Source organism: Lepidochelys kempii, chromosome 1 (genome assembly GCF_965140265.1).
Source record: "Lepidochelys kempii isolate rLepKem1 chromosome 1, rLepKem1.hap2, whole genome shotgun sequence".
Lineage (NCBI taxonomy): Eukaryota > Metazoa > Chordata > Testudines > Cheloniidae > Lepidochelys > Lepidochelys kempii.
In genome coordinates, this window is record NC_133256.1 from 14,755,852 (window position 1) to 14,783,384 (window position 27,533).

General features: G+C 51.1%; 2 protein-coding genes across 8 annotated transcripts in view; both read left to right on the forward strand.

Moving 5' to 3' along the window:
* CAPN5 (calpain 5) overlaps window positions 1-27,533 on the forward strand; it is a 148,004-nt gene that overhangs the window by 97,559 nt on the left and 22,912 nt on the right. For all 7 annotated transcript variants that reach the window (XM_073335252.1, XM_073335258.1, XM_073335268.1 and 4 more), the window contains 6 exons: window positions 14,273-14,481; window positions 19,095-19,287; window positions 21,512-21,705; window positions 22,935-23,012; window positions 25,489-25,684; window positions 26,448-26,570. In XM_073335252.1, the coding sequence (XP_073191353.1) occupies window positions 14,273-14,481; window positions 19,095-19,287; window positions 21,512-21,705; window positions 22,935-23,012; window positions 25,489-25,684; window positions 26,448-26,570 (993 nt within the window). The remainder of the gene's footprint in view (window positions 1-14,272; window positions 14,482-19,094; window positions 19,288-21,511; window positions 21,706-22,934; window positions 23,013-25,488; window positions 25,685-26,447; window positions 26,571-27,533) is intronic.
* On the forward strand, window positions 601-2,445 carry OMP (olfactory marker protein). The gene has a single exon (XM_073316501.1). It carries the CDS (start codon window positions 712-714, stop codon window positions 1,189-1,191), a length of 480 nt encoding a protein of 159 aa, XP_073172602.1. The 5' UTR covers window positions 601-711; the 3' UTR covers window positions 1,192-2,445.

The window sequence follows — 27,533 nt, forward strand, 5'->3', positions numbered from 1 at the left end:
GTTGTAGCTTTTAGCCATTGCTCAATGTTGTGGGATGGTTCTGAGTTGTCCCACCTTAGCAGGGGCCCTGGCAGGTTTTACCTCTCACAGGGAGCCACTGCCTTCAAGACCTCCACAGCAGCTGTAAGGGGGAGTCTGCCCACCCCACCGCTAGACCCCTTCAGTACCATAATGCCTCTGGGCAGAGCCACTTCCTCTGCCCCCTTAGGTGGGGCTAGCAGGAAGTAGCCTTTGTGCTCAGGACGGGATCCTTGCAGAGAGGTTCCCTGTGGCCATCTGCCTCTGCAGCGGCTGGGCACAGCCTGGCCCCTAAGATGGTATCTCTGAGAGAGCAGGTGGCCCATGGAGCTATGTCCCTGTGTGTCCTGCTGCCCAGTGCTGTAACTTGGTGGCCTCATTTAAATACAAACAACTGTGCTCTGGCTTGCATGGGAGCGGTTGTCAAGGAGGTTGTCAGGGAGGCTGACATCAGAGATCCCGTCCCTATAGATTATTGTACAGTGGCAGGATCTGTTCCTCATCTGCAAATGAGACAAGAGGGCACCCAGAGGAAACCCTGAGGGCACTTTGCGTCATTGACCCAGGTTGCCTAGCACCGCTGGGACCGGGGAGGGAGGGCCGATTGGCTTCGGATTTGCATTTTCCTAGGATGGCCTGTTGGAGAGTCAAACAGTGCTGAGAACTGAGCCGGGGAGGAGAGAGGCAGAGGCGATGGCTGGCCACGCTTCGGAGCTTGAGTTCCCCTTCGTCCAGGATGTCCAGCTCACCAAGTGTATGCGGCTGCGGGCACAGAGTCTCCAGCAGAGGAACGAGCGGCCGCAGGATGGCGAGAAGCTGCTGCGGCCCAACGAGTACATCTACAGGGTGGATTTCGTCCAGCAGCACAATCTGTACTTTCTGCGCTGGAAGATCCAGATGGAGAAAGCGGGGAAGGTGACGGTGATGGGCACCTCCCAGCACTGGACGCCCGACCTCACCAACCTCATGAACAGGCAGCTGCTGGAGCCAGTGGGCATCTTCTGGAAGCAGCCAGGGACCAAGGAAGTGGAGTGTAATGAGGCAGATGCCCAGGAGTTCGGGGAGAGGCTGATGGAGCTGGCCAAGATCCGCAAGGTGATGTACTTCCTCCTCTCCTTCACCGATGGCCTCGACCCAGCCCACCTCAAGTGCTCTGTAGTGTTCAAAGCCTGATCGATCCCATCCTGGGCAGATCCCAAACCTCTTGCCCCCAACCTCTTCATGTTTCCTTCTCTTCGCTTCGATTCAGTGATTGGTCATTTCTTTTAAAGGGACAGCATGACAAAAAATGTGCCGTGTTGATTCGCAGCCGGCAGTCATGGTTTGAGAATAGGCAGGTGACTATAACGCTGCCCCGGCTGCTCCCCACTGTGCCGGGAGACTTTCCCCAGCAGGTTGTGTCTTGTGGCTGGCTGGATGGAGAGGACGGTTGCTTTAGTAGCCTAGAATGCAGTATTGCATGCTAGTTAATTCAGCTGTGCAAGGTGAGCTGTTTGACTGGCAGCCTGCTGAGATGGGGACGAGCTGACTTGAAAGCTGTGGGCCTGCCCTGATCAAACCTGACCGACTGCCTTACATAGAAGTTAAAGGTCTCGTGGAAATATTAAGGATCTCTACTGCATGTCGTCGTGTGGAGTAAGGAAGGTGATGCAGACCAGTGCTCTGAGCTCCAGTCTCAAGGCCATCATTTTCAAACGTGTCAGGTGACTTTGGATACCCAGCTTTCCAGAGACTTGTTTTCAGAGGAGCTGAACGTCTGCAGCTCACGTTGACCTCAGCTGGATCTGTGGAGCTCAGTACCTCTGAAGATCATGCCCCAGGGAGTCTCGGGGTGCCCCTCACGCCCTCACCTAATGCATCGGAAATCAATGGCTACTTTTGCAAATTTCAGGCCTGCTGGTCAAACCCCAGTGAGGACTTCAGGCTTTGGACCCATGTTAACGTCAGCAGCTCATCTGTTCCCTAGTGCACAGAGAGTAACGCTCATGGTGCATTTGCCTTGCTGTGGTACAAATTGAACTCGGTGACAATGTGCTGCCTGAGGATGTTATGTATTGAAAACAGTTGGAAGATCAATCTGCTGCAGTGTGCCGAGCAAAGAAAGTTATAGGGGCAGAGCAAAGGTTTCTGAGAAGAGTTTAACCCTGTGTAGCTCTGAGCCAGATGTGGGTCTTCTGCAGTGTTCTTCCTTTGTAGAGTACAGTACAGGTGTGTGATCTCTCCAAGCTCACATAGAAATATATTGGTTATTAGTTATTTACCTAGGGCTGTAAGCTTGCCTAGTGCTTTACAAGTGGTAGAATAAGAAACTTCCCTTGCACCAAAGAGCTTACCACCTAAGGGACTGATACTGCTAACGCTTCCTGCCAGGCATAGAGCTTTGTAGGGGGTGTCATCACATGCACCATGGTCTGGTGTATAGGCTATGTGGGTGGAAGCTGGAGACCTGGGTTCTCTTCACAGCACTACCATTATGCGGGTTGGTGTGTGAACTTGGGCAAGTCACTGAACTGCTCTGTGCCTTAGTTTCCCCTCTGTGAAAGAGGTGATGATATGGACCCTCTTTTGTAAAGCAGTTTAAGAACCACCACTGAAAAGTGCTATGGAAATGCTAAGTACATGCTACTCTTTGTCCCATCGTCCTGAACAGGATTACACCTGAGCGTGTTTGCAGGACAAAGCACTAAGAGTTGTTCCGGGGTATATATTATGTCATTGCATGAAAAACAAACCCACCTCAGCTCAGTTCTCATGCTTTGATCTTACCCAAAGTTCATCCTTATTTTTATAGCTGATATATACAAGCTTCCCTGTGCAGGGGATGGGGAAAGCTCATTTCTTTGCCAAAGAGAGACTCTGAACTGCAAGGCGACCGTGGAAGCAGCTGGTGTGGCAGCCACTACGTACGCAGCAAAGGTATGGGGCCGGAAGGCAGGCAAATGTGCCTGAGAGTCACGCAAGCTGGAGAGACAACATCAGACACGTGCAGAAGAGAGCTCCCTTAACTGTGGTACCAGAGGAACATGGGTCTTTTCAGGAGAAAACAACAACATGGCCGGTGCATTCTTCTGTGCTGTCACTTTTATTTGTTTGGCTCTCTCTGTCTCTGTTTAGAGCCGTTGCCTGAAGAAACGAGGCACCGGGTGATCAGGAATAGCAGTTTTTCCTATTCCCTTTTGTCACAAAACGTAGCAACTTTGGGCCAGATTTTGCTCTGGTATTTTAACAGGAACCTTCCACCGAAACCACCCACACACACCCCAGAGCAGAGTTTGGCTCCTGGCCTGAAATGCCACATGGGCCAATCAGACTGTCCCAGCACTAGCCATTACCGAAATCGCTGTTATGAGTCGTCAGGACACTTGAACAGTAATTCATTGTTTGTGTCTCACCGCCTGTGTCGAGTTCATGCTGCGCTTATCCTGCTGGGTATGTATTTGTGTACAATGGAAAATAAAAGCCCTTAAGGAATGAGGTTGGATGTGTCTCCCTCTGACCTAAAATGCCCTGGTTTTACACACAATAAAGGAGAACCCACACATCTTCACCCCATTTTTAGGTGTCTTCCTCTCCTCCCCTCCCCCCCCCACACACTGAAGAGCTTAAGATCTGTAAAATGTAATAACTTCATTCCTGGAGTGAGCTGTGTTGCTGGATATTTAACTGCTCATGTAGCTGTTGGGTGAGAGAGAGAATGTTCTGATTCCTCGGTGTATCTCAGATCGACATCACCGTTTGGGGGGAAGGGACATTAGCCAACCTCCATGCCCCTGGAGCAGTACCAGCGTACAGTAGCCGAGGGTCTGGCCTCATTACTGAAACTGACCTTCTGCACAGGGGTGAGCAGAAAGTCCTGAGCGCTCCTTTATCCTCAGAAAATGGCTTAAGTGATGCACCAGCCTTTCTGCACAGAGATGGGCTTCACCTGGTTTGTATGTAGGTCTCATGACAGGCACAGCTTGGGTCTCCCTCCTTGGGAGTCGGGGAGGTCCCCAGAGAGAACCCCACTCTTTGCCTCCTGTTAAGGAAATGATGTCTCTGAGTTCTCCCCCCCACAGGACCATTCTTCCCAGTCACAGATGCCTCGTTTCTTAATTGGCATTTACTGTTTAAAAAAAAAAAAACAATTCCCCAAGCTCTCCTGAAAATCAGACTCGGAGCTGTGTGGTTATTGTGCCTCTGCTTTCCTTCGTTGGAGCCCTTTGTCAGTCATCCCCCCCACACTGAGTGTTGCGTCCTTGGAGTCTGGGGGCTCCTTGAATCGAGGCACAGAGATGAGCTCCCACAGCACCCACTCATTCCCACAGTCCTGTCCCAGCCTGCCCTGGGCTCAATGGAAAACCTGGGGTGGATTCTCTGGGGCTGTCTCTTCTCGTGGTTGTTCCAAAGTCGTGGTTAGGAAGAGATGTTACAAGGGCATGAATGGGACCTGGTGGATCAGTGGTGTGTACCCACCATGTTGTGTCCTCCCATGGGATTCTTGTGGGCTATGAGATAAATCAAATCACTTCACAATGTACAAACGCCGTGCAGCCCTGCCCGCACTACATACACCACTGTGCTTTTGTGACCATTGTGTGACTCGCTCACTTGACCCTCTTGCAGCAAATATGGCCTGGGCTGGGCCTTCTCCGCTGTCACTGAGCTGTTTGCACACACCTGCCACCCTGTGCTTGGAGCAGTGCCTCCTGGGAATTCCAGGGGGCTATCCCATGGAGTGGCTTGCATTCTGGGCTGGTATATGACACAGTGAGCCAGGAGGGCTGGCTAAACATGTCTACAACGCACAAAGTAAATGGTGAGCGGGGTGGTGGCCATGTGTCCACGCCTCTGTCAGGATGAACCAGGGCTAGCTGCCCTGGTTACTAAGGAAGTAGAAACCCGGTGGTCTGCAGATCATGGAGGTGTTTGTAGCGACTCCATGGTTCTGGTTCTCCTGGGATTTGCTCTGAAATCCCTCTGAGCTGCGCTTTAATGACTGAAGTTAGGCTCCAGGTTTGGCATCACAATCTGTGCTGTTTTGTTAGTGAAGTAGCTACCGGTGCTTGCAAGAGGCAACGTTTTAAAATGCTCCTTTTTGAAAGTTTGCCTTATTTCGGTAGCTTTCTCTGGCTGAATAGCTCCAGTCCCCATGAACGCCATGCGTCAAATGCCGGTGCTTATTCTGATAACATCGCACACAGAGACCGTGGAGGCAAAACCGGGCAGCTGGGTGCATGGAGGTGGGTTGTGGGGAGAGATGGGACTCTGTGGAGAGGGGGATGAGCAGGGATGGGGGGCACAGCAGGGGTGAGGTACCCGGCAAGTGGGGGCAGTGACAAGGTTAGCGGGGCACAGTGGGGAAACAGGCTTGTGTGTGGGTGAGGCTGGAGAAGCGGGGGGAGGGTCTGTGGCTGGGCAAGGAGCCTGGAGCAGAGGGAAGGCCAGGGGCCCTGCACCAAACGCCTTGGCGCAGCGCCATAGGAACCAACCAGGCATTGACACGTCAAGAGCCACCGACGCCCCTACTTCCTCGATGCACTGAGGAGATAAGGAAGGGATCCCCATTGTGCTACTTCAAGTGGAAATGCCTTGGCACAGAAGTGCTGGGCTTCCCTCGCTGCCTGCATAACACTGATTTACCCCAACAATCCCTCCTCCCCCCACCTCTGATCATCGCACCGTTCTCCCCTCTGTCCTCCTGTGACGGGGTGGGACTCACCACTGCGGTGCCCCCTGCTGGCTGTCCTGGGATCAGCTTTACTAGCCAGTGCGCCCTCTTCTGGTGGCATCTTGCCACCATCACATCTGCTCCAGGGACCCAGGTCACTCCTAGGACCGCAGCATCCTCTTCGTGACACAGCCCTCTGGCTGCACCGCACTCTGTGCTCCCCCTTTCTGGGGGAATGTCGCAGTCCCTTAGTCCAGCCACTCCTCAATGGCAAGTGGGGACAGCGGGCAGGAGGGAATCCAGGCCAGTCCACTACTCCAGGTCCCAGCCTAGGGACCCTGTAGATAGCTGCTACTTGCAGCACCCTCTCCAACTCCTCAGTAGATTTCCCTGGGCCACTTCCTCACGGCCCCAGCACCCTCTTTGCCCCTTACCTCAGGGCCTAAGCCAGCAAATCCCTGCAGCCCCCCAGGAGCTGCCTTTAGCTCCTTTGGTGTCTGCCTACAGCACTGCTCTGTCCAGGGTGCTTGCTGCCTTTAGCCTGCAAAGCAGCCAGTTCTCCTCCATTCTCAAGCTCCAGGGAGTGACTGAAGCTGCAACCCTTCTTATATGGGCCAGCCAAGCCCTGATTGGCTGCTCCTTGTAGCCCCTCTCTGATTGGCTGCCTCCTGTGCAGCCTCCCGAGGGCTCTATTAACCCCGTAGAGCCCAGAGTGGGACAGGTGCCCCATCACACCCCCATACACACCCAGCTTTCCCAACAGCTCCACTTCACCCAATCTCCATTCCCCCAGCACAACAAGTAGACATATTGGGTCCCAGTTCAGCCTGCTAGCTTTTCTCAGCCTTGTTCGTATTATTATTATTATTTATTTTTATTATCGTAGCGCCTAGGAGCCCCAATCATGGACCAGAACTCCATTGTGCCAGGTGCTGTACAAACACAGAACACAGAGACAGCCCCTGCCCCAAAAAGTGGACAGTCTAAGAATAAGGCAAATGTCAACAGATGGGGGGAACAAGGAAACAATGAGACAATACCGGTCAACAAGGCACTATTTCACTACTCCCCTGTATGTAAGTAATGGGCTAAACTAGGAGCCCATCTCCAGTCAGAAATCTCAGCCCCTTGTCGACCATGACGAAGCCCTCTCCACAGTGACCTTTAGATTTGCTGCCCTGCATGAGGAATGGTCACATTTTCTAATCTATATTCACTATTATTAATCTTTTAAAAATAATTAAAACATTTTTCCCTCCAAACTTCTTCTTTAGTATAGCTGTTACAGTTGTAGCTAGGAACCTCTGTCATAGAATCGTAGACTATCAGGGTTGGAAGGGACCCTAGAAGGTCATCTAGTCCAACCCCCTGCTCGAAGCAGGACCAATTCCCAGTTAAATCATCCCAGCCAGGGCTTTGTCAAGCCTGACCTTAAAAACCTCTAAGGAAGGAGATTCTACCACCTCCCTAGGTAACGCATTCCAGGGTTTCACCGCCCTCCTAGTGAAAAAGTTTTTCCTAATATCCAACCTAAACCTCCCCCACTGCAACTTGAGACCATTGCTCCTTGTCCTGTCATCAGCTACCACTGAGAACAGTCTAGAGCCATCCTCTCGGGAGCCCCCTTTCAGGTAGTTGAAAGCAGCTATCAAATCCCCCCTCATTCTTCTCTTCCGCAGACTAAACAATCCCAGTTCCCTCAGCCTTTCTTCATAAGTCATGTGTTCCAGTCCGCTAATCATTTTTATTGCCCTCTGCTGGACTCTTTCCAATTTTTCCACATCCTTCTTGTAGTGTGGGGCCCAAAACTGGACACAGTACTCAAGATGAGGCCACAACCAATGTCGAATAGAGGGGAACAATCACGTCCCTCGATCTGCTGGCAATGCCCCTACATATATATCCTAAAATGCCATTGGCCTTCTTGGCAACAAGGGCACACTGTTGACTCATATCCAGCTTCTCGTCCACTGTCACCCCTAGGTCCTTTTCTGCCGAACTGCTGCCGAGCCATTCGGTCCCTAGTCTGTAGCGGTGCATGGGGTTCTTCCATCCTAAGTGCAGGACTCTGCACTTATCCTTGTTGAACCTCATCAGATTTCTTTTGGCCCAATCGTGTAATTTGTCTAGGGCCCTCTGTATCCTATCTCTACCCTCCAGCGTATCTACCACTCCTCCCAGTTTAGTGTCATCTGCAAACTTGCTGAGGGTGCAATCCACACCATTCTCAAGATCATTTATAAAGATATTAAACAAAACTGGCCCAAGGACCGACCCTTGGGGCACTCCACTTGATACCAGCTGCCAACTAGACATGGAGCCATTGATCACTACCCGTTGAGCCCTACAATCTAGCCAACTTTCTGTCCACCTTATAGTCCATTCATCCAGCCCATACTACTTTAACTTGCTGGCAAGAATACTGTGGGAGACCGTGTCAAAAGCTTTGCTAAAGTCAAGGAACAACACGTCCACGGCTTTCCCCTCATCCACAGAGCCAGTTATCTCATCATAGAAGGCAATTAGATTAATCAGGCATGACTTGCCCTTGGTGAATCCATGCTGACTGTTCCTGATCACTTTTCTCTCCTCTAAGTGCTTCAGAATTGATTCCTTGAGGAACTGCTCCATAATTTTTCCAGGGACTGAGGTGAGGCTGACTGGCCTGTAGTTCCCCGGATCCTCCTCCTTCCCTTTTTTAAAGATGGACACTACATTAGCCTTTTTCCAGTCGTCCGGAACTTCCCCCGATCGCCATGAGTTTTCAAAGATAATGGCCAATGGCTCTGCAATCACATCCGCCAACTCCTTTAGCACTCTCGGATGCAGCGCATCCGGCCCCATGGACTTTTGCTCGTCCAGCTTTTCTAAAGAGATCAGGACTCCATTCTGCTAGGTGTGTATAGACAGGTAACAAAGAAGACAGTCTTCTGAAGACAGCTTATGCTCTCCGTGTCAGACAGGAAGCATCAGGTGGAAAGGGGAGAGACAGGAAAGAGGCAAGCAAGGATTGGGTGAAGAGGAGGATGAAGAGACACTAGAACTGGAATTAGCCAAAAAGCAGAAGTCTCAGCTGGCTGCTTTCCTGCCCAGTACCAGCTGGGAATAATCTGTGGTATTAGGACAGAGAGAGGTTTTAAGGCCCCAGTTCAGGACTTGCTTAAATTTATGGACATGTTTGAATCGGTTTTGGGACCAATCTTATTTAATCTTTTTATTACTGACCTTGGCACAAAAAGTGGGAGTGTGCTAATAAAGTTTGTGGATGATACAAAGCTGGGAGGTATTGCCAATTTAGAGAAGGACAGGGATATTCTACAGGAGGATCTGGATGACCTTGTACACTGGAGTAATAGTAATAGGATGAAATTTAATAGTGAGAAGTGTAAGGTCACGCATTTAGGGATTAATAACAAGAATTTTAGTTATAAGCTAGGGACGCATCAATTAGAAGTAACAGAGAAGGAAAAGGACCTTGGAGTATTGGTTGATCATAGGATGACTATGAGCTGCCAATGTGATATGGCAGTGAAAAAAGCTAATGCGGTCTTGGGATGCCTCAGGAGAGGTATTTCCAGTAGGGATAAGGAGGTTTTAGTACCGTTTTACAAGGCACTGGTGAGACCTCACCTGGAATACTGTGTGCAGGTCTGGTCTCCCATGTTTAAGAAGGATGAATTCAAACTGGAACAGGTACAGAGAAGGGCTACTAGGATTTGATCCGAGGAATGGAAAACTTGTCTTATGAAAGGAGACTCGAGGAGCTTGGCTTGTTTAGCCTAACTAAAAGAAGGTTGAGGGGAGATATGATTGCTCTCTATAAATATATCAGAGGGATAAATACCGGAGAGGGAGAAGAATTATTTAAGCTCGGTACCAATGTGGACACAAGAACAAATGGATATAAACTGGCCACCAGGAAATTTAGAGTAGAAATTAGATGAAGGTTTCTAACCATCAGAGGAGTGAAGTTTTGGAATAGCCTTCCAAGGGAAGCCGTGGGGGCAAAAGATCTATCTGGCTTTAAGATTAAACTGGATAAGTTTATGGAGGAGATGGTATGATGGGATAACATGGTTTTGGTAATTAAATATTCATGGTAAATAGGCCCAATGGCCTGTGATGGGCTATTAGATGGGGTGAGATCCGAGTTACCCAGGAAAGAATTTTCTGTAGTATCTGGCTGATGAATCTTGCCCATATGCTCAGGGTTTAGCTGATCGCCATATTTGGAGTTGGGAAGGAATTTTCCTCCAGGGCAGATTGGAAGAGGCCCTGGAGATTTTTCGCCTTCCTCTGTAGCATGGGGCACGGGTCACTTGCTGGAGGATTCTCTGCTCCTTGAAGTCTTTAAACTACGATTTGAGGACTTCAATAGCACAGATATGGGTGTGAGGTTTTTTGCAGGAGTTGGTGGGTAAAATTTTGTGGCCTGCGTTGTGCAGGAGGTCACACTAGATGATCATAATGGTCCCTTCTGACCTAAATATCTATGAATCTATGAATGCGGTCCTTAATAGGGATGCTTTTCTGAATCAAGGCTTAAAAGGAGTAAAGGCAGTGGCTCCATTTACAGTTCCTGTGGCTGTTCCCCCATCTTAATCTGTTTGATGCTTAAATTACGGCTGCTGTGCCCTCATTAGTACTTGTCCCTCTTGCACCCATGGCAGCTAATGGTGCAAATATCGCTGTGTTTCTGACCCTACTTAGCTGTAGCTTCATTAGCTGTGTGTCAATTTCCCCTCTCACTCTCTGTTTCTGTCTGATTGGTTGCTAATGGGCTTTCAAGGTGATATTGAATGACTTTGCCCTTTTCCAGGTTTCAGAGTAGCAGCCGTGCTAGTCTGAATTCGCAAAAAGAAAAGGAGTACTTGTGGCACCTTAGAGACTAACCAATTTATTTGAGCATAAGCTTTCATGAGCTACAGCTCACTTCATCGGATGCATGTATCTCACGAAAGCTCATGCTCAAATAAATTGGTTAGTCTCTAAGGTGCCACAAGTCCTCCTTTTCTTTTTGCCCTTTTCCGTGACCACAACTAGTCATTTCTGGTGTTGTTTCTGCCTTCATTTGGTGTTTGCCAGAGGAACTCCTGGGGATTCTCTACAGCAAAGTGAAATTGAAGTCAGCTCCTTGAAGCTTTGTGATTACAGGCTAGAGTTGCTCAGAGTGAATCTACTATAGCTCAGTGTATCCTGTCGCGAGTGATCCTTAACTTTGGTTTGGGCCTCTGTTCCTCCTGAGGAATTGGGGCTATGGGAGCACCCACTTATCGTCTGGAAGAGAGGAAGGCAGTGTGGCCTAATGAGAAGAGCACTGGCCTGGGACTTGGTTGAGCTGGGTGCTAGTCCATCTCTGCCACTGGCCTGCTGGGTGGTCTTGGATAGGACATGTCACCGCCCTGTGCCTCAGTTTCTCCATCTACATATGGGGACAGTGGTGCTGACCTCCTTTGTAAAGTGCTTTGAAATCTATGGATCAGAAGCCCTATATATGGGATTGGTATTTTCATTATTATAATGGCACATTGCAGCACCCCTTCTGTGGAAGGTGTAACCCACAAACTACTTCTAGGTTCATTGCTGGTGCTGCTCTGAGAGGAGGCATGAGCTGGCGCTCTAAGGCATTGGGCGGAGACTTAGGAGATCTAAGTTTTTCTCCCTGCTCTGCCACAGGCTTCCTGTGTGACTTTGGGCAAGTCACATCACCTCTCTGTGCCTCAGTTTCCCCTCCCATCCTTCATCGTATCCGCTCTTTAGGGCAGGGTCTGTCTCCCACTGTGTGTATGTACAGCACCTAGCACAAGGGGGATCTTGATTGGAGCCTCTAGGGGACACCACAGTGCTCGAGCTTCTGTCCAGCTAAGCACTGTTCTCTGTGGTTCAGAGCCTGTATCTCAGGTCAAGCCCAGCCCAAGTCAGTTGTGGGCAACAGCCCTCATCACTTAACAGTGGTTCTGGGCCCTGGGTGAAAGGAGTTGGTGGTGTCAGCCTAGGATCCACCTCGCTAACCACTCGGGAATCCATGCAGTGAGACCGAGGACCGAACAGGCTGGGGAGACTTAGCTTAGGGCAGTGCGGAGGCACGTTGGTGAGGCTGCGAGGAGCTGATCTCTGCAGCTCTGATGCTGCTCCTGTTGACGTCTGTGGTGCTGGCCATTTTCACCAGCCTTTCAGAGTAAAGGGCTGTCAGTGGAGATGTTGGGCTCCTGAGATTTCTCGGCAGCTCTTGGACTACGGGCAGGTCTCCTGCTGGGCATGGCTGCTTTAAACTCTGGCTGGGAAGTCACCTGTAAGAAATGGTTTAATGACTCACAGGCCTGCATGAAAAGTGAGTTGATTAACACAATGACCCAATATGACGGTTAATTAGTGTGATCTGCAGTCAGGAGCGAATCGATGGGGAGGTGGGTTTGAGTGCTGTATACTCCGTTGCTGGCAGCTTCCCAGAGGGAGCGCAGATGTCTTCATTGACACAAACTGTTCCTGGAAATCTCAAATCCCTCATTCTCAGGGCTCTCTCTGTTCAGTCTATTGATCAGAACCACTTCAGGGAGCGAGCTGGCTTTTGAAAGGAGTTTATGGAAATTAGGCAGGACGTGGTACTGCAGCGAGCTATGCTGGCAGGGTGTTGTACGGCAGTCAGCTATACTCCTCGGGGATGGTACTGCGGCAGTAGCTCGTGGGGTATGGTACTGCAGCGCGGGATGCTGGCGGGGTGTTGAACTGCAGCCAGCTGCGCTGGCGGGGTGCGGCACGAAAGGCATAATGAATATCTTGATGTATCTTTAACTATCAGGAATGGTAAAGGCCAAGATATGGATGGCACCCGCAGTAGCATGGAAAATAAAATGAATTCTGTGGAGAGGGTCGTTGCTAAGGGCCACGGCTTCAGGCTGGCACCTGGAGCAAATAGCTAGGCTGAGTCGATGCCCGGGGCGAGGGAGGAATCTTCCCACACAAGCACCCAGTGTGTGCTGTGGCTGCGGGCTGCTCTGTGGAGGCTTTGGTGCTACTTAGGTTCCTCCCTTCCCTGCCACAAAGGGAGAGCCCAGCTTTCCCAGGGCATAACTAGAGAACATCCTTATTTAGGGCATGTCTCCATGGGACATTATGCAGGTTGTGAGCTCCCTTTGTAAGTCGTCTGTGAGGTAAGGGGTGAATGTGAACGGGGACATTCTCGTTCAGACCTGGGGCGCCTTTTTCCAGTTTAGCTGATGTGACTTTGGAAGAGGGTTAAGTAAATAAATCCACAAAACAAGGCTCTTGCTGGGTTTAGCTTCCAAGAGAAGGTTTGATGCCGCACTGGAGTTTTGTGGGGGGTATTTTCCAGCCCGCCTGCTGGGCTGTTTGGGCTTCAGCTGAATCGTCACATGGGGGTTCAGTTCAGAGTAGGTCACCCTCTCTTTCTCCCAGGCCAACTCAGAGGCGCGTTGGGTGCCTGCCTGGCCAGGCCCATCCACTCTCTTTAGCAATTCCTGTGCTACATGCATAAGCGTCACTAACAATCTTGTTTCGGGCCTGGTGATGATCAGAGGAAATTGTACTTCAAACTGGGGGGTTCTGAGGTCTCCTCTAGTGCTGTACCTTATTAAGAGGTTGCCTGCAGCAACACTGTTTCCTCGCAGAGTATTTTCTGCCTCTTTGTTGGCAGCAAAACCAGTGGAATTACACTGGATGCTGGGGGCTTCAGTGTTTGTCCCCTCAGTGACCTCAGATCACATATGATCAGGGTACAAGTCGGAGCTGCCTGCACCACAAGGCCTAGCTGGGGTCTGAACTCCAGACAGGCCATCACCAACTCAAATGTCATCACCAGTTGGAAGGATTTTGCATTTGGAATTGAGCCGACAGGTAACATCTGCCTCTGCTGTAGCAGTGCTACAGGGGCTTCAGGGCTAATGGCAGTCGGAGCTGGTGGAATTCACCCAATCAAGTCAGTCTGTTGTCCAGATTTACCCTATGCTTGGGCTCGGCTTAACTGACAGTACAAATAATAATGCCTCGGCCTAAGCTTTCTCCCCTATCTTGACTGTCCCCTACAGAATCTCTTCTGGCCTAGTGCCCACAGCCCCCACTTCTCCAATGCCTGGTGGGTGAATAAGCCGACCGCGGGGTCCTGACCGCTGTCAGGGTGGATCATGAGATGAATTCTGCTGCTCTGTTGCAGCCAGTAATGTCCGCGCCTAGGACTCGGACACAGAGGGTCCGATTCTCCTCTCACCTCCCCTAACGTAAATCGGCACTAAAGTCAACAGCTCACACCAGAGTCATGCCCAGCGGGACCTAAGGAGGTGCCATTTTTTTTACAGCCACCTGTGTCAATGTAACTGCATTTCAATCCGTTTCGTGTTAAACTGCTGCAGGCCCCGTACGCCAGTCAGGCGTGTTTGCCGGGTGCTTTGCCCTTCCTCTGAAGCCACTGTCACTGGCCAGTAGCGGAGATGGGATATTGGGATAGGAGAACCATTGAAGCAGACTCCCCTCCCCCTTCCCAATTTCTAACAGGCTCCACGACACTCTAATATTCCCTGATTAGTGCTGGAGGCAGGAGTTTCTTTTCCAGGACAAGTGAATAAGCCATTGTTCCCCCAACTCACACAGGTCATCCCAGACTGGAAGGAACAGGAGTGGAATGTCGAAAAACCAGAGAACTACGCCGGGATTTTCCACTTCCAGTTCTGGCGATTCGGTGACTTGGTGGACGTGGTGATAGACGACCGCCTGCCAACACTTCACAATCAGCTCATCTACTGCCACTCCAACTCCAAGAACGAGTTCTGGTGCGCACTGGTGGAGAAGGCCTATGCCAAGTAGGTATACGAGCCGGAGCCATCGAAGCTGAACTGCAGCCCTGCCTGGTGCTCTGTGTACTTAGCTCTGTGGGAAGCAGTATGGCCTAGTGGACAGAGCACTGGCCTGGGACTTGGAAGCCCTAGGTTTGAGTCCTGGCTCTGCCACAGGCCTGTTGGTGGACTTTGGTAAGTCCTTTTCTGTGCCCCTGTTTGTCCCATCAGGAAAATGGGAATGATAATACTGACCTGATTTGTCAAGTGCTTTGAGATCTGCAGATGACAAATGCCGTATAAATAGGGTAGCCAACTTTCTAATTTCTGAAAACCAGACTGCCCTGCCCCACCTAGTCCCCTGAGGCCCCATCCACTGCCCCGCCTCTTCCCCTGAGGTCCACCCCTTTGCCCACCTCTTCCCCCGAGGCCCTGCCCCGGCTTGCTCCTGTCGCATCACTCACTGCTCTCCTCCCTCCTGCTCTCCTGTGACTAGAGCCTCTCCACCTTCCTTCTTCCTGCTTTCTCCCCCAGGTGGGCTCCCTCTGCTCCGGGGCTGGGACAGGAGCTGCAGCCAGATGAGGAGCCTGCAGCCTGCCCGCCCGCCCATGAGATGCAGATAGGAGGCAGCCCCGGCTGAGCAGGGATTGGCACGGGTTGATGAGCCAACGCCTCCCCCACAATGCCTGCAGCCCGCAGTAATCAGACTTTTGGTGTCCAGTCAGTACATCTGACCGGACACTGCCAGGTCCCCTTTTGACCTGCCTTTCCGGTCAAAAACTGGACACCTGAAAACCCTATGTATAAAAGCTAGGCATGGTTATTATTGATCATGAGTCCTTACTTTGTAAAGTTCTGTATCTATCCCTGGCGAAGGGAGGCACTGGCAAACTTTTCCTTACAGGTCAAGGGTGATTGTCATCTTCCCTGGAGTGGATGAGCTTGCTAAAAGTTTGGAACTATTTTAATGGACCATCACATTTAGTGGAACCTAGTAGAGTCCCTCTGAATTTCAGAAAGGGGTGGGGAGCATTTTGCAGTCAAGCCCCCACCCTTCCCAGTTCTGGTTCCAGGTTAGATCTAAAAAAGTGAGCAGGGGGTTGTTTGCCGTGATAGCCTTGAATGCAGCCAAAATCTCAGGAGAACTGCTGATCTCATGACACTGTCAAGATGGCAGCATCCTCGTAGGCTCCGCTGTGACAAATCCAAACCTGGGAACTAGCCCTAACGTGGCCTTGCACTGAATCCGAGCCGCATGCTAATTCTGATCGGGACCCACTGCAGGCACCCCTCCTGCAGTGAATATGGGGGCTCCCAGCACTCAGAGGGAGTCTGGATGGTGCTGAAAGCAGCTGGTGCAGGATGTGTGCTACTGCTCCCCGTCCTGCTCTCCCCACCTCCCGGAAATCACCTTGAAGCTCCTGCAACTGCTGATTGTGCCTGCTGACCCCAAGTGGCCCAAGGCCTAGAGATGCTTTTTACTATTCAATCCTTTTCCCCACTGCTGCTGGCTCCATCTGTCTCTCCCAGCATGGACTCCCATCCTCCCCGCCCCCCTGCTCCTCATCTCAGTCTCCTGATGCCCTCTCCACCTGGCCATCCAACCTCTCCCTGCCAGTTCTTGTCCCCCCATGTCATGTAGGGAGCTTACAAGGTGAATCGAGGAGGATTTGCAGCATCTGAGAAGGCAGGACTCCTAAGCAAGCGCACCGGCTCGACTCTCCACCCAGAAGCCCTTTCTCTGGCCACCCTGCTCCTGACCCCACCTCTAAAGCCTTAAAACAGCCCCATTCCAGGCAACGCCCAACTAGAAATGTTTCCAGAGGGTAAAACTCACTTTGTTCTTCCTGCCATAACGATGGGGTCTCTGTGTAAATGCAATTGGCAGCTAGCTAATCACTGCAGCTGGTTGATTCCTGCCTGTTGGAACATGTATATAAAACACCCCCGTAGGTGCATGGCGGTGGAGAGTACAGGTGAGGCCTCCATGCAAGGTTGCAAACCAGAGCAGAGCCTTTACATCCCCTGGAGTTTGCCCAAACACACTTAGCCCAAAGTTTTTGCCCCTAATTTTTGCCGTCAGTGTAATGGTTTCTCCCTTGAATAGAGAGTGAGTTCATCATAGCAGAGGCCTCAGTTCTGTCCACATCTGCACTCTGCATCGGTATCACTCCTTTGGCTTCGGCCATTACTCCTGCTGCACACCAGTGTAAGTGAGATCAAACTCAGGCCCAGAAGCTCCAGTTTCCTGGGCTCTAACAGCTCCTTTTAGCTGGGAGGCATGACACTAGCCCAGGGACCTGGAGGCTTCGGGCTTAGACACAAGATGAAAACTACTGTCTCCGCACCACACCCACTCCCATTTCCCAGACATAGATGGTTACCAGCCTCTTCATTCTGGCTAAGAAGGAAACAGCAGCCCACTCTCCCAATAGCCTCCTGGCTCTCCCATTAGGGAACTTGTTAATATAGAGGCCGGGAAGTCTATTCTTCTTACTGCCACCTTAAGTTAACGTCATCTCCGCCATCTGCTCAAAACTTGCCCAGCTACAGGATCCAAGTCATTTGGGGGCTGGAGCGTCCTGGAGTGCCCCAGCACTGTGAATTCTGACGCTGTCACCTGTCCACTGGCCCCGCCACTGAATATTTCCCACCTTGGTATCAGTGGCGTAGCTAGGACAGGAAAACTGGGTGGGCGGCAGTGACATGGGGGCTACCTCCCCCCATGGTACCGGAGGTGGATTACGAATTTGTGGGGCCCTGGGCCAGGACAAGTGGGGGCCCCTCCCCACCCCTTCCGCCTGCAGTGGCCCCCGCGCTCCTGTCGGGAAATGAGGCCAGGCGTGAGGGCTTGCCCTGCTTCACCTGCCTGGCGCTCCTGCCAGGGAGCAGGGTCTGGGCGCGGGGGCTTGCCTCACTCCTCAGCAGGGGCGGTAGGTGGAGTGGGGCAAGCCGCTGCACCCCCGCCCTGCTCCCCTGGCGCGGGGCGCCCATTTTTCCAGGGCCCCACAATTGGCCAGGGCCCTGGGGCATGGCCCGTTGGCCCAGTGGCTAATCTACCACCGGCTCAGACCCCTAGCTGGGGCTGGAGATCGGGGCAGCAGCGTGTGACACCGGCAGGAGCGGGACCCGACTGGACACTCAGCCAGGGTCCAGGAGTCCCAGCCTGTGGATTTGGGGGGCTCCGGCCCTGATTTGGGTGGGCCTGGATGCTAAGTGGGCGGGCCACGGCTCACTCATGGCTACGCCCCTGCTTGGTATGAAAACGAAATGCTTCCCCCGGGGCCTGTTGAAATGCTAGCAGTAAACCTCCTCTAGCAGCGTGCCTCATCGCAAGCTCAGAACTGAGGACTGGTTCATCCCACTGCTTTGTCATTATGTCCAGATTGTTCTTAACGCACCCTGCGCGATTTTAAGGTTTTGTGTCCAAATGGGGCAAAATTTGTGGTTTACCCAAGTTTTCTGCATGGAAGCAGGGGATGCGCAGCAGTTCTGTGTGATATTTCATTGCCGTTTTGGCTAGAGAAGTTCAGATGGGACATATATCCGTCTGGATCAAAACCAGGCAGCATTTGGGGGAGCCCCTAGGAAGTAAAATGGACACCTTTCAGTCCGCTCCAGCTGTTACTAGCTTTTGATCAAGATTCCTTGCGAGGGGAGAAAACGCTCCCGTAGAACTGAACGTGTTGAACAGCCCTGTGCTGTGTTTGACAACAGCAAACATGATAATTGTGCTTTGCAACTTCCGTCCCGAGGTCTCAAAGCGATGAACAAGTGAAAACTCACCAAACCCCCCTGCAATGTAGGTTTTAGTGTCTTCATTTTGGCCTGGGTGACTTGCTGGGTAGTTCAAGGAAGTTTGAGGCAGAGCTTGGGATAGAGCCTCGGTCTAGGGACCCCACTCCTGTACCTTACACCCCACAACCATTTGCTGCTATTAATTACAGGGGAATGGTTGCTAGGAGGAGAATCTTGGCCCATGGCTTCAGTTCAGATGAAGACCAAACACTGCTGCTTATCCAAACTTGTGCAGGGCTGGCCACACAGAGAGACTTCTCATACTCCTCACTTCTGCTTGAGCCAGAAATGGAGTGGAAACAATCATTCAGCATTTTCTGCCCCAGCTCATGAGAAATCCAAGGGAAGGGAAGTCGATCAAACCTCTTTGAAACTCAGGAAAGTTTTGGCCGGAGATTTTCACGAAGATTTGGTGGTGGTTGGTAGCTGAGTTATTATTTTAGTAAGGTAGCATCCTTGGGATCAGGGCCCCATTGGAGAAGACAGTCCTTGCAAAGGGGAGTGGGTAGGGAAACAACATGCAAGTAAACAAATCTGATGAAGGATGGGCCCAGCTTTGTTAGCTACGTGTGTGTGGTTTGGGGTTTGGTTTGTCTTTTTAACTGGGGGCAGAGGCAAGGAGGAGGGAAGACGGACAGTCGCAGTGAAAAGCTGCTTGACCACCCCTGTTTAATACACAAACCAGTCGAGGCTCACCCAGTCCTGGAAATGCTGACAGAGCCCAGCCTGGGAGGCATTATTGGGCATGTACCATGCTCTGTACCATGCTCCAACCCTCTCCTAGAGCCCCGTGACTGCTGCTAACCTCCACACGTGCTGTCTTCGTTCCTCCCCTCTTGCAGGCTGGCCGGGTGTTACGAGGCGCTAGACGGAGGCAACACGGCGGATGCACTAGTAGATTTTACTGGCGGCGTCTCTGAGCCCATCGACCTGATGGAAGGGAACTATGTTAACGATGAAGTCAAACGAAATCTCCTCTTTGAGCAAGTGCTGAAGGTCCACAACAGGGGAGGGCTCATCAGCTGCTCCATCAAAGTAAGACGTGTTGCTGTTGTGGTTTGTCTGGTAGCCACACTGAGAGGTCCCAGTCAGGGATCAGCTCGGCTCTCCACACACACACACACACACACGAGTGCAGTGAAAGGATGGTCACTGCCTCAAAGAGCTGACAATCCGGGTAGATGGTGTGAGCCTGCCGTAGATCTCTCTGCCGCCAGAGCGACGCCTGATCTTCCCCTGGGAGATCAGAATTGGGCCCCTTGGTGATGCAGACACGTAAGGGAGAATTTTATTTTCGGAGTTCCTATGGCAGTGCGTCTGGGCTGGTTTACACAAGGATGGGCTGATTTGCCGTGCGTCTGGGCTGGTTTACACAAGGATGGGCTGATTTGCCGTGCATCTGGGCTGGTTTGCTTTCAACCCGCTATGGATGTGGTCACTCGGTCACTTGCGATGCTAGTGCTTCCTGGGTTCGCCCGTGATAACGGAGCCCCTCTCCCGACGTCCCGTGCACGTGTGTCGTAACAGATTGTAGAGCCTGGAGAAGGGACAGTCTGTGTACGGGATCTGGCCCACCCCCCTGCTTTTTTGCAAACGAATGCTTGTTCCCTACAGTGTATTCTCCAGCCTGGGTGCTATTTTAACTGTCTCGGGTGCTGAGCATCCAGCATGTCCCTCGGGAGACTGTGTCACAGTCGGACTGCGTCAGGGTTCCCTGATAGCCAGCACTCACCTCCCTTCGCTCGCTTTCCCCCCGCAGGACATTCGGCTTTCCCACTCCCCTCCTTCTGGAGCTGCAGATTGTAATGGGGCAGCTCTTCCACCGGGGATCCACATGCAGTGGGAGCCCTTTGCTCGGTGCAGAAGGAGACCCCCAGCTGCCTCTTTGGCACCGTCCCTCCCTACCTTCCTGGGGTTCCATGGAGGGGCTCGCCCTGGGTTTGGGGATCTGCACAGGGAGGCGACAGGGGCAGAACTAAGGAAGTAAAATCTCCCCTGCCCCACAGCCACACGCAGCCTGCTAGGAAAAGTTCTTACAGCCCCAAGCTGAGTTACCTTCCACAAGCACCTCCGTGCTGGGAGAAAACCCTTGATGTGGGGGGGAGGGGTGGGCTGGGAGGCAGCCATAGCTAGGGAGACCCTGGTAATGCAGGTCCCAGAGTGAGTTCAGAGGCCTCTTGCCTTCTGGAGACCCCCAGAGCTGTGAGGATCTGTTGGTTCATCTCCGGCTGGGGTGCAGGAGACAGCAAGTCTGTGGGGATGTGAACTTCCAGCTGCTTCTTTGCCAAGATGTAAATTTCTCATTCACACCCTTTTTCCCACCAAAGAATGGCCACGTGACCAGGTGATAGTCCATCTGATTTTGTTGACACCTGGCTGAGCCGTCAGTTTGCCTTTTGTCTATGAGGAACTGGTTTGTACCTGCTTTTCTAAACTTAGAATATGTCTCAATAATGTTATACAGTAGAATCTCATAACTTTACGTACAATGTAAAGGGTGACAAAAATGACTAGGGATATGGAGCAGCTTCCATATGAGAAGAGATTGATAAGTCTGGGACTTTTCAGCTTGGAAAAGAGATGACTAAGGGGCGATATGATAGAGGTCTATAAAATCATGATTAGTGTGGAGAAAGTAAATAAGGAAGTGTTATTTACTCCTCATAACACAAGAACTAGGGGTCACCAAATGAAATTAATAGGCAGCAGGTTTAAAACAAACAAAAGTAAGTATTTCTTCACACAACGCACAGTCAACCTGTGCAACTCTTTGTCACAGGACCTTTTGAAGGCCAAGACTGTAACAGGGTTCAAGAAAGAACTAGATAAATTCATGGAGGATAGGTCCATTAATGGCTATTAGCAAGAATGGGCAGGGATGGTATCCCTAGCCTCTGTTTGCCGGAAGCTGGGAATGGGCGACAGGATGGGTCACTTGATGATTACCTGTTCTGTTCATTCCCTCGGGAGCACCTGGCATTGGTCAGTGTCAGAAGACTGGATACTGGGCAAGATGGACCTTTGGTCTGACCCCGTATGGCCGTTCTTATGTTAATGTTGCTACTCATATTTTACCAGGACAATAATGAACAGCATATTATGAGTTTTCAAATGATACTTCACAAGGCTTACTTTGTGCAAAATCCATTATAGTTTTGTAAACAGGGTGAACATAGTGATACGGACCATCACAGGAATATAACCTTCCTGGAGCTGAAAGCCCCGGCCCTGGGGCTCTGCTTTGTGTTTCCCTGGCCAGGCCACCACAGCAGCTGACATGGAAGCCCGCCTGGACTGCGGTCTTGTCAAAGGACACGCCTACGCCGTGACGGATGTGCGGAAAGTCCGTCTGGGCCACGGCCTGCTGGCCTTCTTCAAGTCGGAGAAGCTGGATATGATCCGGATGCGGAACCCCTGGGGGGAGAGGGAGTGGAACGGCCCATGGAGCGACACGTGAGTAAAGCTGGGGCAAGGGGGCCTGGAGGGGGTCGCCAGCCAGCCACCCACCAGCGTTCCTCAGCCGAGATCCTGTGTGTTTGTGGGGTCTGTGGTGTGACGAGGGGTGTTATGGGCAGATGGGATGGACTGTCTGGTGAAACTCGGGGCCCTTCGCTATTCGAAAATGTTTCTGATGCCACTTGATGTCTCAGCCAAGCAATGGGCAGTTTGGCTTCTCCAATACTCATGTACACAGGCCCTTTCCTGAGCAGGCCGGGCGCTGGCTTCGGGGGCTGTTTGCGATGGGATTGCGAAGAGCTGAACGCTCTCCCTGGGGCCCAGCAGACTTTATATGGTTCATCAAGGGTCTAGTGGATGTTATGGGCCAGATCCTCAGCCTGTTTACACCCAGCGCTGCTGAAGAGGGAGTAGAGGGTGGCTTGAAGTCACCTTTTGGCTCCCCCAGTCCAGGGCTAGGCAAGGTGGCCCCCAGTAGGACTCCACCTACGGCACCTTAGAGCTGGCGAGAATTGTGGGAGAATTGCATGCTCTGCCCTGGCACACCCCACCCCGATGCCCCCTCTGTGGAGGTAGGGGGCGCAAGTGATGTAGAGACAGCATAGATCTATCCCCCCCACACACATTGTGTCATGGGGAAACCTCAGCTGCCCCTTTCTGGGCGGCTTTCCAGCTGCTTTGTGCTGCTGAGGCTGGTGCTGGAGCCTCGGATCTGGCCCTGCTGGGTTAGCCAAGCAGCTGGGCCGTGCTGCTCGTGGAATCTGTTCGCCCCACTGGTGGAGCCTGAGGTGGTTGCTCTATTTGCAGCAGCCAGACAGCGCAAGTTCAATTTTGCAAGCTCGTCTGGCACAGCTGGGGGGGTTTGCAAACTCTGGGGGCCAGATCCCCAGTCTGGCCAATGTGCGCTCTGCTCAGGGCACAGGGAGGGGAGGGAAATGTTAGATCTAAGCCACTTACCCACTCCCCTGATCCTTGGGGATTGAACTAGCCCCCAGTATAATCTAGAGCAGCCCAGGGGCTATACAAGCTTTATGCCATCCAGCTGTCTATCCCCTTTGCTGCACTGGAGGGCTCAAATGTGGCTAAAGTCATGCACAGGCCTCGTTCCGCTCTCCCCCCCCTTCCCCCCAATTGGGGCAGATCCCCCAGGCTGAATAAAGAGCTGAACCCCCGGCATGTCTCCCCTTTTTCTCGCAGTAACGATTCCCTTCTGTTCCCCTCGGCAGCTCTGAAGAGTGGCAGAAGGTGAGCAAGAGCGAGAGAGAGAAGCTGGGGATGACGGTGGAAGACGATGGGGAGTTCTGGTGAGTCCCTGCTGGGTTTTCTACAATGTCAAGGGGAAGCTGTGTGGATTGATTACTCCCACCCAACCATTTCCCACTGAACTGGCATAGGACTCGCAGCACGTAACAAAGGGCGGTCTGAAAATAATCCAAGCCAGACAAGCTTCAGTGAAGGATCCAGTTCACAGCCTTGGGGGAACGCGTCAGACCACGTGGAGTTAGCTCTTTGTGACTGGAACCCTAGGCGAGCATGGCTCTTTGTCTCCCCCTAGTGGCTGGTCCGCATTCAGGGGTTTTCACTTGTCCTTCACTCAAGCCATAGAAGCACGGGCTTTTAAGTAGGGCTGTCAATTAATAGCAGTTAACTCACGCGATTAACTCAAAAAAATTAATTGTGATTCATCATGGTTTTAATCGCACTGTTAGTCGACAGCATACCAATTCAAATTTACTCCGTATTTTTGAATGTGTTTCTACATTTTCAAATATATTGATTTCAATTACAACACAGAATACAAAAGTGTGCATTATTCACTTTATCATTTTTACAGTGCAAACATTTGTAATAAAAATAATAATATAAACAAAAGAAATAGTATTTTTCAGTTCACCTCATACAAGTACTGTACTGCAATCTCTTTATCGTGAAAGTGTACCTTACAAATGTAGATTTTTTTTTTTTGTTACATAACTGCACTGAAAAACAAAACAATGTAAAATTTTAGAGCCTGCAAAGTCCTACTTCTTGTTCAGCCAGTCACTAAGACAAAAATGTTTGTTTGTATTTACGGGAGGTAATGCTGCCTGCTTCCGGTGTACAATGTCACCTGAAAGTGAGAACAGGCGTTTGCATGGCACTGCTGTAGCTGGCATCACAAGACATTTACTTGACAGATGTGCTAAAGATTCACATGTCTCTTCATGCTTCAGCCATCGTTCCAGAGGACCATGCTTCCGTGCTGATAACGCTCATTAAAAAAACAATGTGTTAATTAAATTTGTGACTGAACTCCTTGGGGGACAATGAGCAGGGTATGTCTCCTGCTCTGTTTTACCTGCATGCTGGCATATAGTTCATCTTAGAGCAGTCTCGGATGAAGACCCAGCACATGTTGTTCGTCTTAAGAACACTTTCACTGCAGATTTGACAAAATGCAAAGAAGGTACCAATGTGAGATTTCTAAAGATAGCTACAGCACTCGACCCAGGGTTTAAGAATCTGAAGTGCCTTCCAAAATCTGAGAGGGATGAGTGTTGCGGTCCAAATACAAGACAAAACAAGCTTTAAGCAAGCAAGCAGGCTGGTCTGCCGACGGGCTCATCCGCCTGTCAGCTTTTCCACCCTCTCCTTTATTTCTCTCTCTCCCCCCGCGCATTACATACTCCAACAGATAAAAGGAATACATTGGCTTTGTATAATATTCTTATTGACCAATATCTATCTACCGCATTCCTTGCTCTGGGGTTTTGAGCCCAGTCCTGGGAGGCTTCCCACGGTTCATGTCATCTGGGCGAGATTCCAAGGTTCATGCTCTTGAGAGGAGCCGTGTGTGCACTGCTCCTACACAACACTCCGGGTGTGCCCTGAATGTTGCCAAGTGCATGAACCTTGTATGAATGCTACCGATGAGGTGTGCAACATGCTTTCAGAAGTCTTAAAAGAGCAACACTCCGATGTGGAAACTATAGAACCCGAACCACCAAAAAAGAAAATCAACCTTCTGCTGGTGGCATCTGACTCAGATGATGAAAGTGAACATGCACCGGTCCTCACTCCTTTGGGTTGTTATCGAGCAGAACCCATCATCAGCATGGACACGTTCTCTGGAATGGTGGTTGAGGCATGAAGGACCATACCAATCTTTAGCGCATCTGGCACGTAAATATCTTGCAACGCTGGCTACAACAGTGCAATGCAAACGCCTATTCTCACTTTGTATTCTATGTTGTAATTGAAATCAATATATTTGAAAATGTAGAAAACATCCAAAAATATTTAAATAAATGGTATTCTATTATTGTTTAACAGTGCAATTAATCGCAATTATTTTTTTTAATCACTTGACAGCCCTACTTTTAAGTAGAGATTTTCAAAGGAGTCTTTCAATGGGATTTGGGTGCCTAACTCCTTAAGCACCTTTGGAAATCCAGCCTTAGCTCTGTAAGTGCTGGGTTCAAATCCTTCTGGTGTTCCACCTATAACAGACACAAGTAGTAGATAAATCATCCATACATGCGTGGGAAGACAGGACTAGAACTCTGCTCCTTCAGCTCCAAAAACCGCAAGTCTCTGCCACTCGAGCTAAAGGATTGTTCTCATTGCTTTCTCTGAGAGCATGTCCCGTAGCCACTCTGTGGAGCACCAGCCACTAGAGGGCAGCATCACACACCCAGTACATAACAGCTGATCCCTGGCTGCTTGCCCGGTATTGGCCACACAACGTGAGCTGTGGGCACACGAGGCTCAGCCCTGCCAATAACCCCTTTCCTGTTGTAGGATGACATTTGAAGACTTCTGCAAATATTTCACCGACATCGTCAAGTGCCGTCTCATAAACACCTCCTACCTGAGCATCCACAAGACGTGGGAGGAGGCGGTGATGCGCGGGGCGTGGACGAGACACGACGAGCCCCTCAAGAACCGCTCCGGAGGCTGTATCAACCACAAAGCCACCTTCTTGCAGAACCCCCAGGTGAGACAGCAGAGAGGCGTGGAGAAGAGGACCTGCCAGGAATGGCCCGAGGCCTGGCAGGGTAATAAGGAGCCTGGTTGGGCCATTGGAGGCCAAAGTCTGGAGTGGCTTCCAGACTCCTAAACAGAGCAGCCAGCCATGGTGCTGTTCTGGGGTTAACCCCCTGCAATGTGCTTTTCTGTGCTTTTTGTCTCTGGCGCTGAGAGCTAGCCATTGGATTTTTGGCTAAGTGCATCAAAACCAAAGGAAACACGTCTGTGCACAACAAAGCCACTGCCTTTTGGAAACAAGAGGAAGCATGGTCCAGTGGTTAGAGCACTCGCACAAGACCTGGGTTCAAGTCCCTGCTCCGCCCAACTCCTTTGTACCTCAGTTCCCCATCTGTACAATGGGATAATAGCACAGGGGTGTTGTGAGGATAAAAACATTACAAATTGTGAGGGGCTCAGATCCGAGAGTGATAGGATGCATAGATGAGATAAATCCTGTGCAACCCATGCTTGGGCCTTCCCAGACAGAGCCAGGTCAGACTGGGTGCTGAACTTCAGACACAAGTGCAAGTCCCCTTGGCATCAGGCTTAGTCCACTGAACACAGGTTCACTTGCTGGATTTGGACCCAGGTTATATCCAGAAGTAAGAAAGCTCATGCACCCCTCTTTGCACCACTCACCCCTTCTCTCCCTGCTCCTCCTCGCCATCAGCATGCCTTACAGAACAGGAGGCCTCTCACCTTTCCTCTCTCGGTTGTGTCATTACTTCTAGTACGCGTTTGATGTAAAAAAGGCAGAAGACGAAGTGCTAATCAGCATCCAGCAGAAACCAAAGAGGACCAGCCGCAGAGAGGGCAAAGGAGAGAACTTGGCCATTGGGTTTGAGATCCACAAGGTAAGCTGGGGTATGTACACTGTTGGCCTGAATGCTTGTTGCCTGGGTGCATTAGAGTGGGCAGATGGCTCAGGAAGCTTCCCCAGCAAACCCAAGCAGGACCCAGAATGCTGCTGTTGGTAGCACTCCCCTGTGCATAAGTAAGGGATAGATGGAAAGTCCAGCTGCCCCATGACATTAGGGGGCATGGTCACCTGAGTTGAAGGTGTTACTAGGCTCCTCCCCTCTCTGCAGCTGGTAGCACAGGGGGAGAGGAGGATTGCACCCTACACATGGTGTCACTGCTCTCGAATGTGGGGTTCTCAGGCACAGATTGCTGATGTCAGCAACTCACACACATGGGAAGACAGTGCATTGCACAGACAGGGTCTGTGGTCACCAGATCTCTGGCCTGTCCTTGTAACTGAGGTCGGAGGAACCGAAGACCTGTAGTAGAAAAAGCGTTGTGGGAAGACATGATAGAGGAGGGAGGATCCTAGAGAGAACAAGGCCAGGGATAATTGAAATCACTTTCTCCCAGAAACTGAAGGTACCTACACTTTAAGCCTGGCCTGGGTCATGTGGCAGTGGCCGGGAAATGACTAGTATTCCTGGGTGCCACTGGCTTAGTCATACCTGTCAGCATGAAAGCGGTAGGAGGGGGCACCAAGGGTGTTAGTATCAGAAAGATTGGGACACTGGGAGAGCTTTCAGAGAGGTAGGGCAGTAAATACACACACACACACACACAGCAAAGCAGAAGGGATAGCCCCTGCTAAATAGGAATGGTTGATCTGTTACCCTGAGCACTCAACCTCCCTTTAACCTACCTGGCGTGGTGCTCCATCTCTCGCTAGTAGCTAGACCACACAGAGCGGTTTATGAGTCTGCTCCTGTCTCTGCTGGAGCTGATGTTTTAGCTCAAGCTGCAGAGGCTTCTGCTTCTAGACCCGGACACCGTGGTTTCAGTCCCTGCAGATGCAC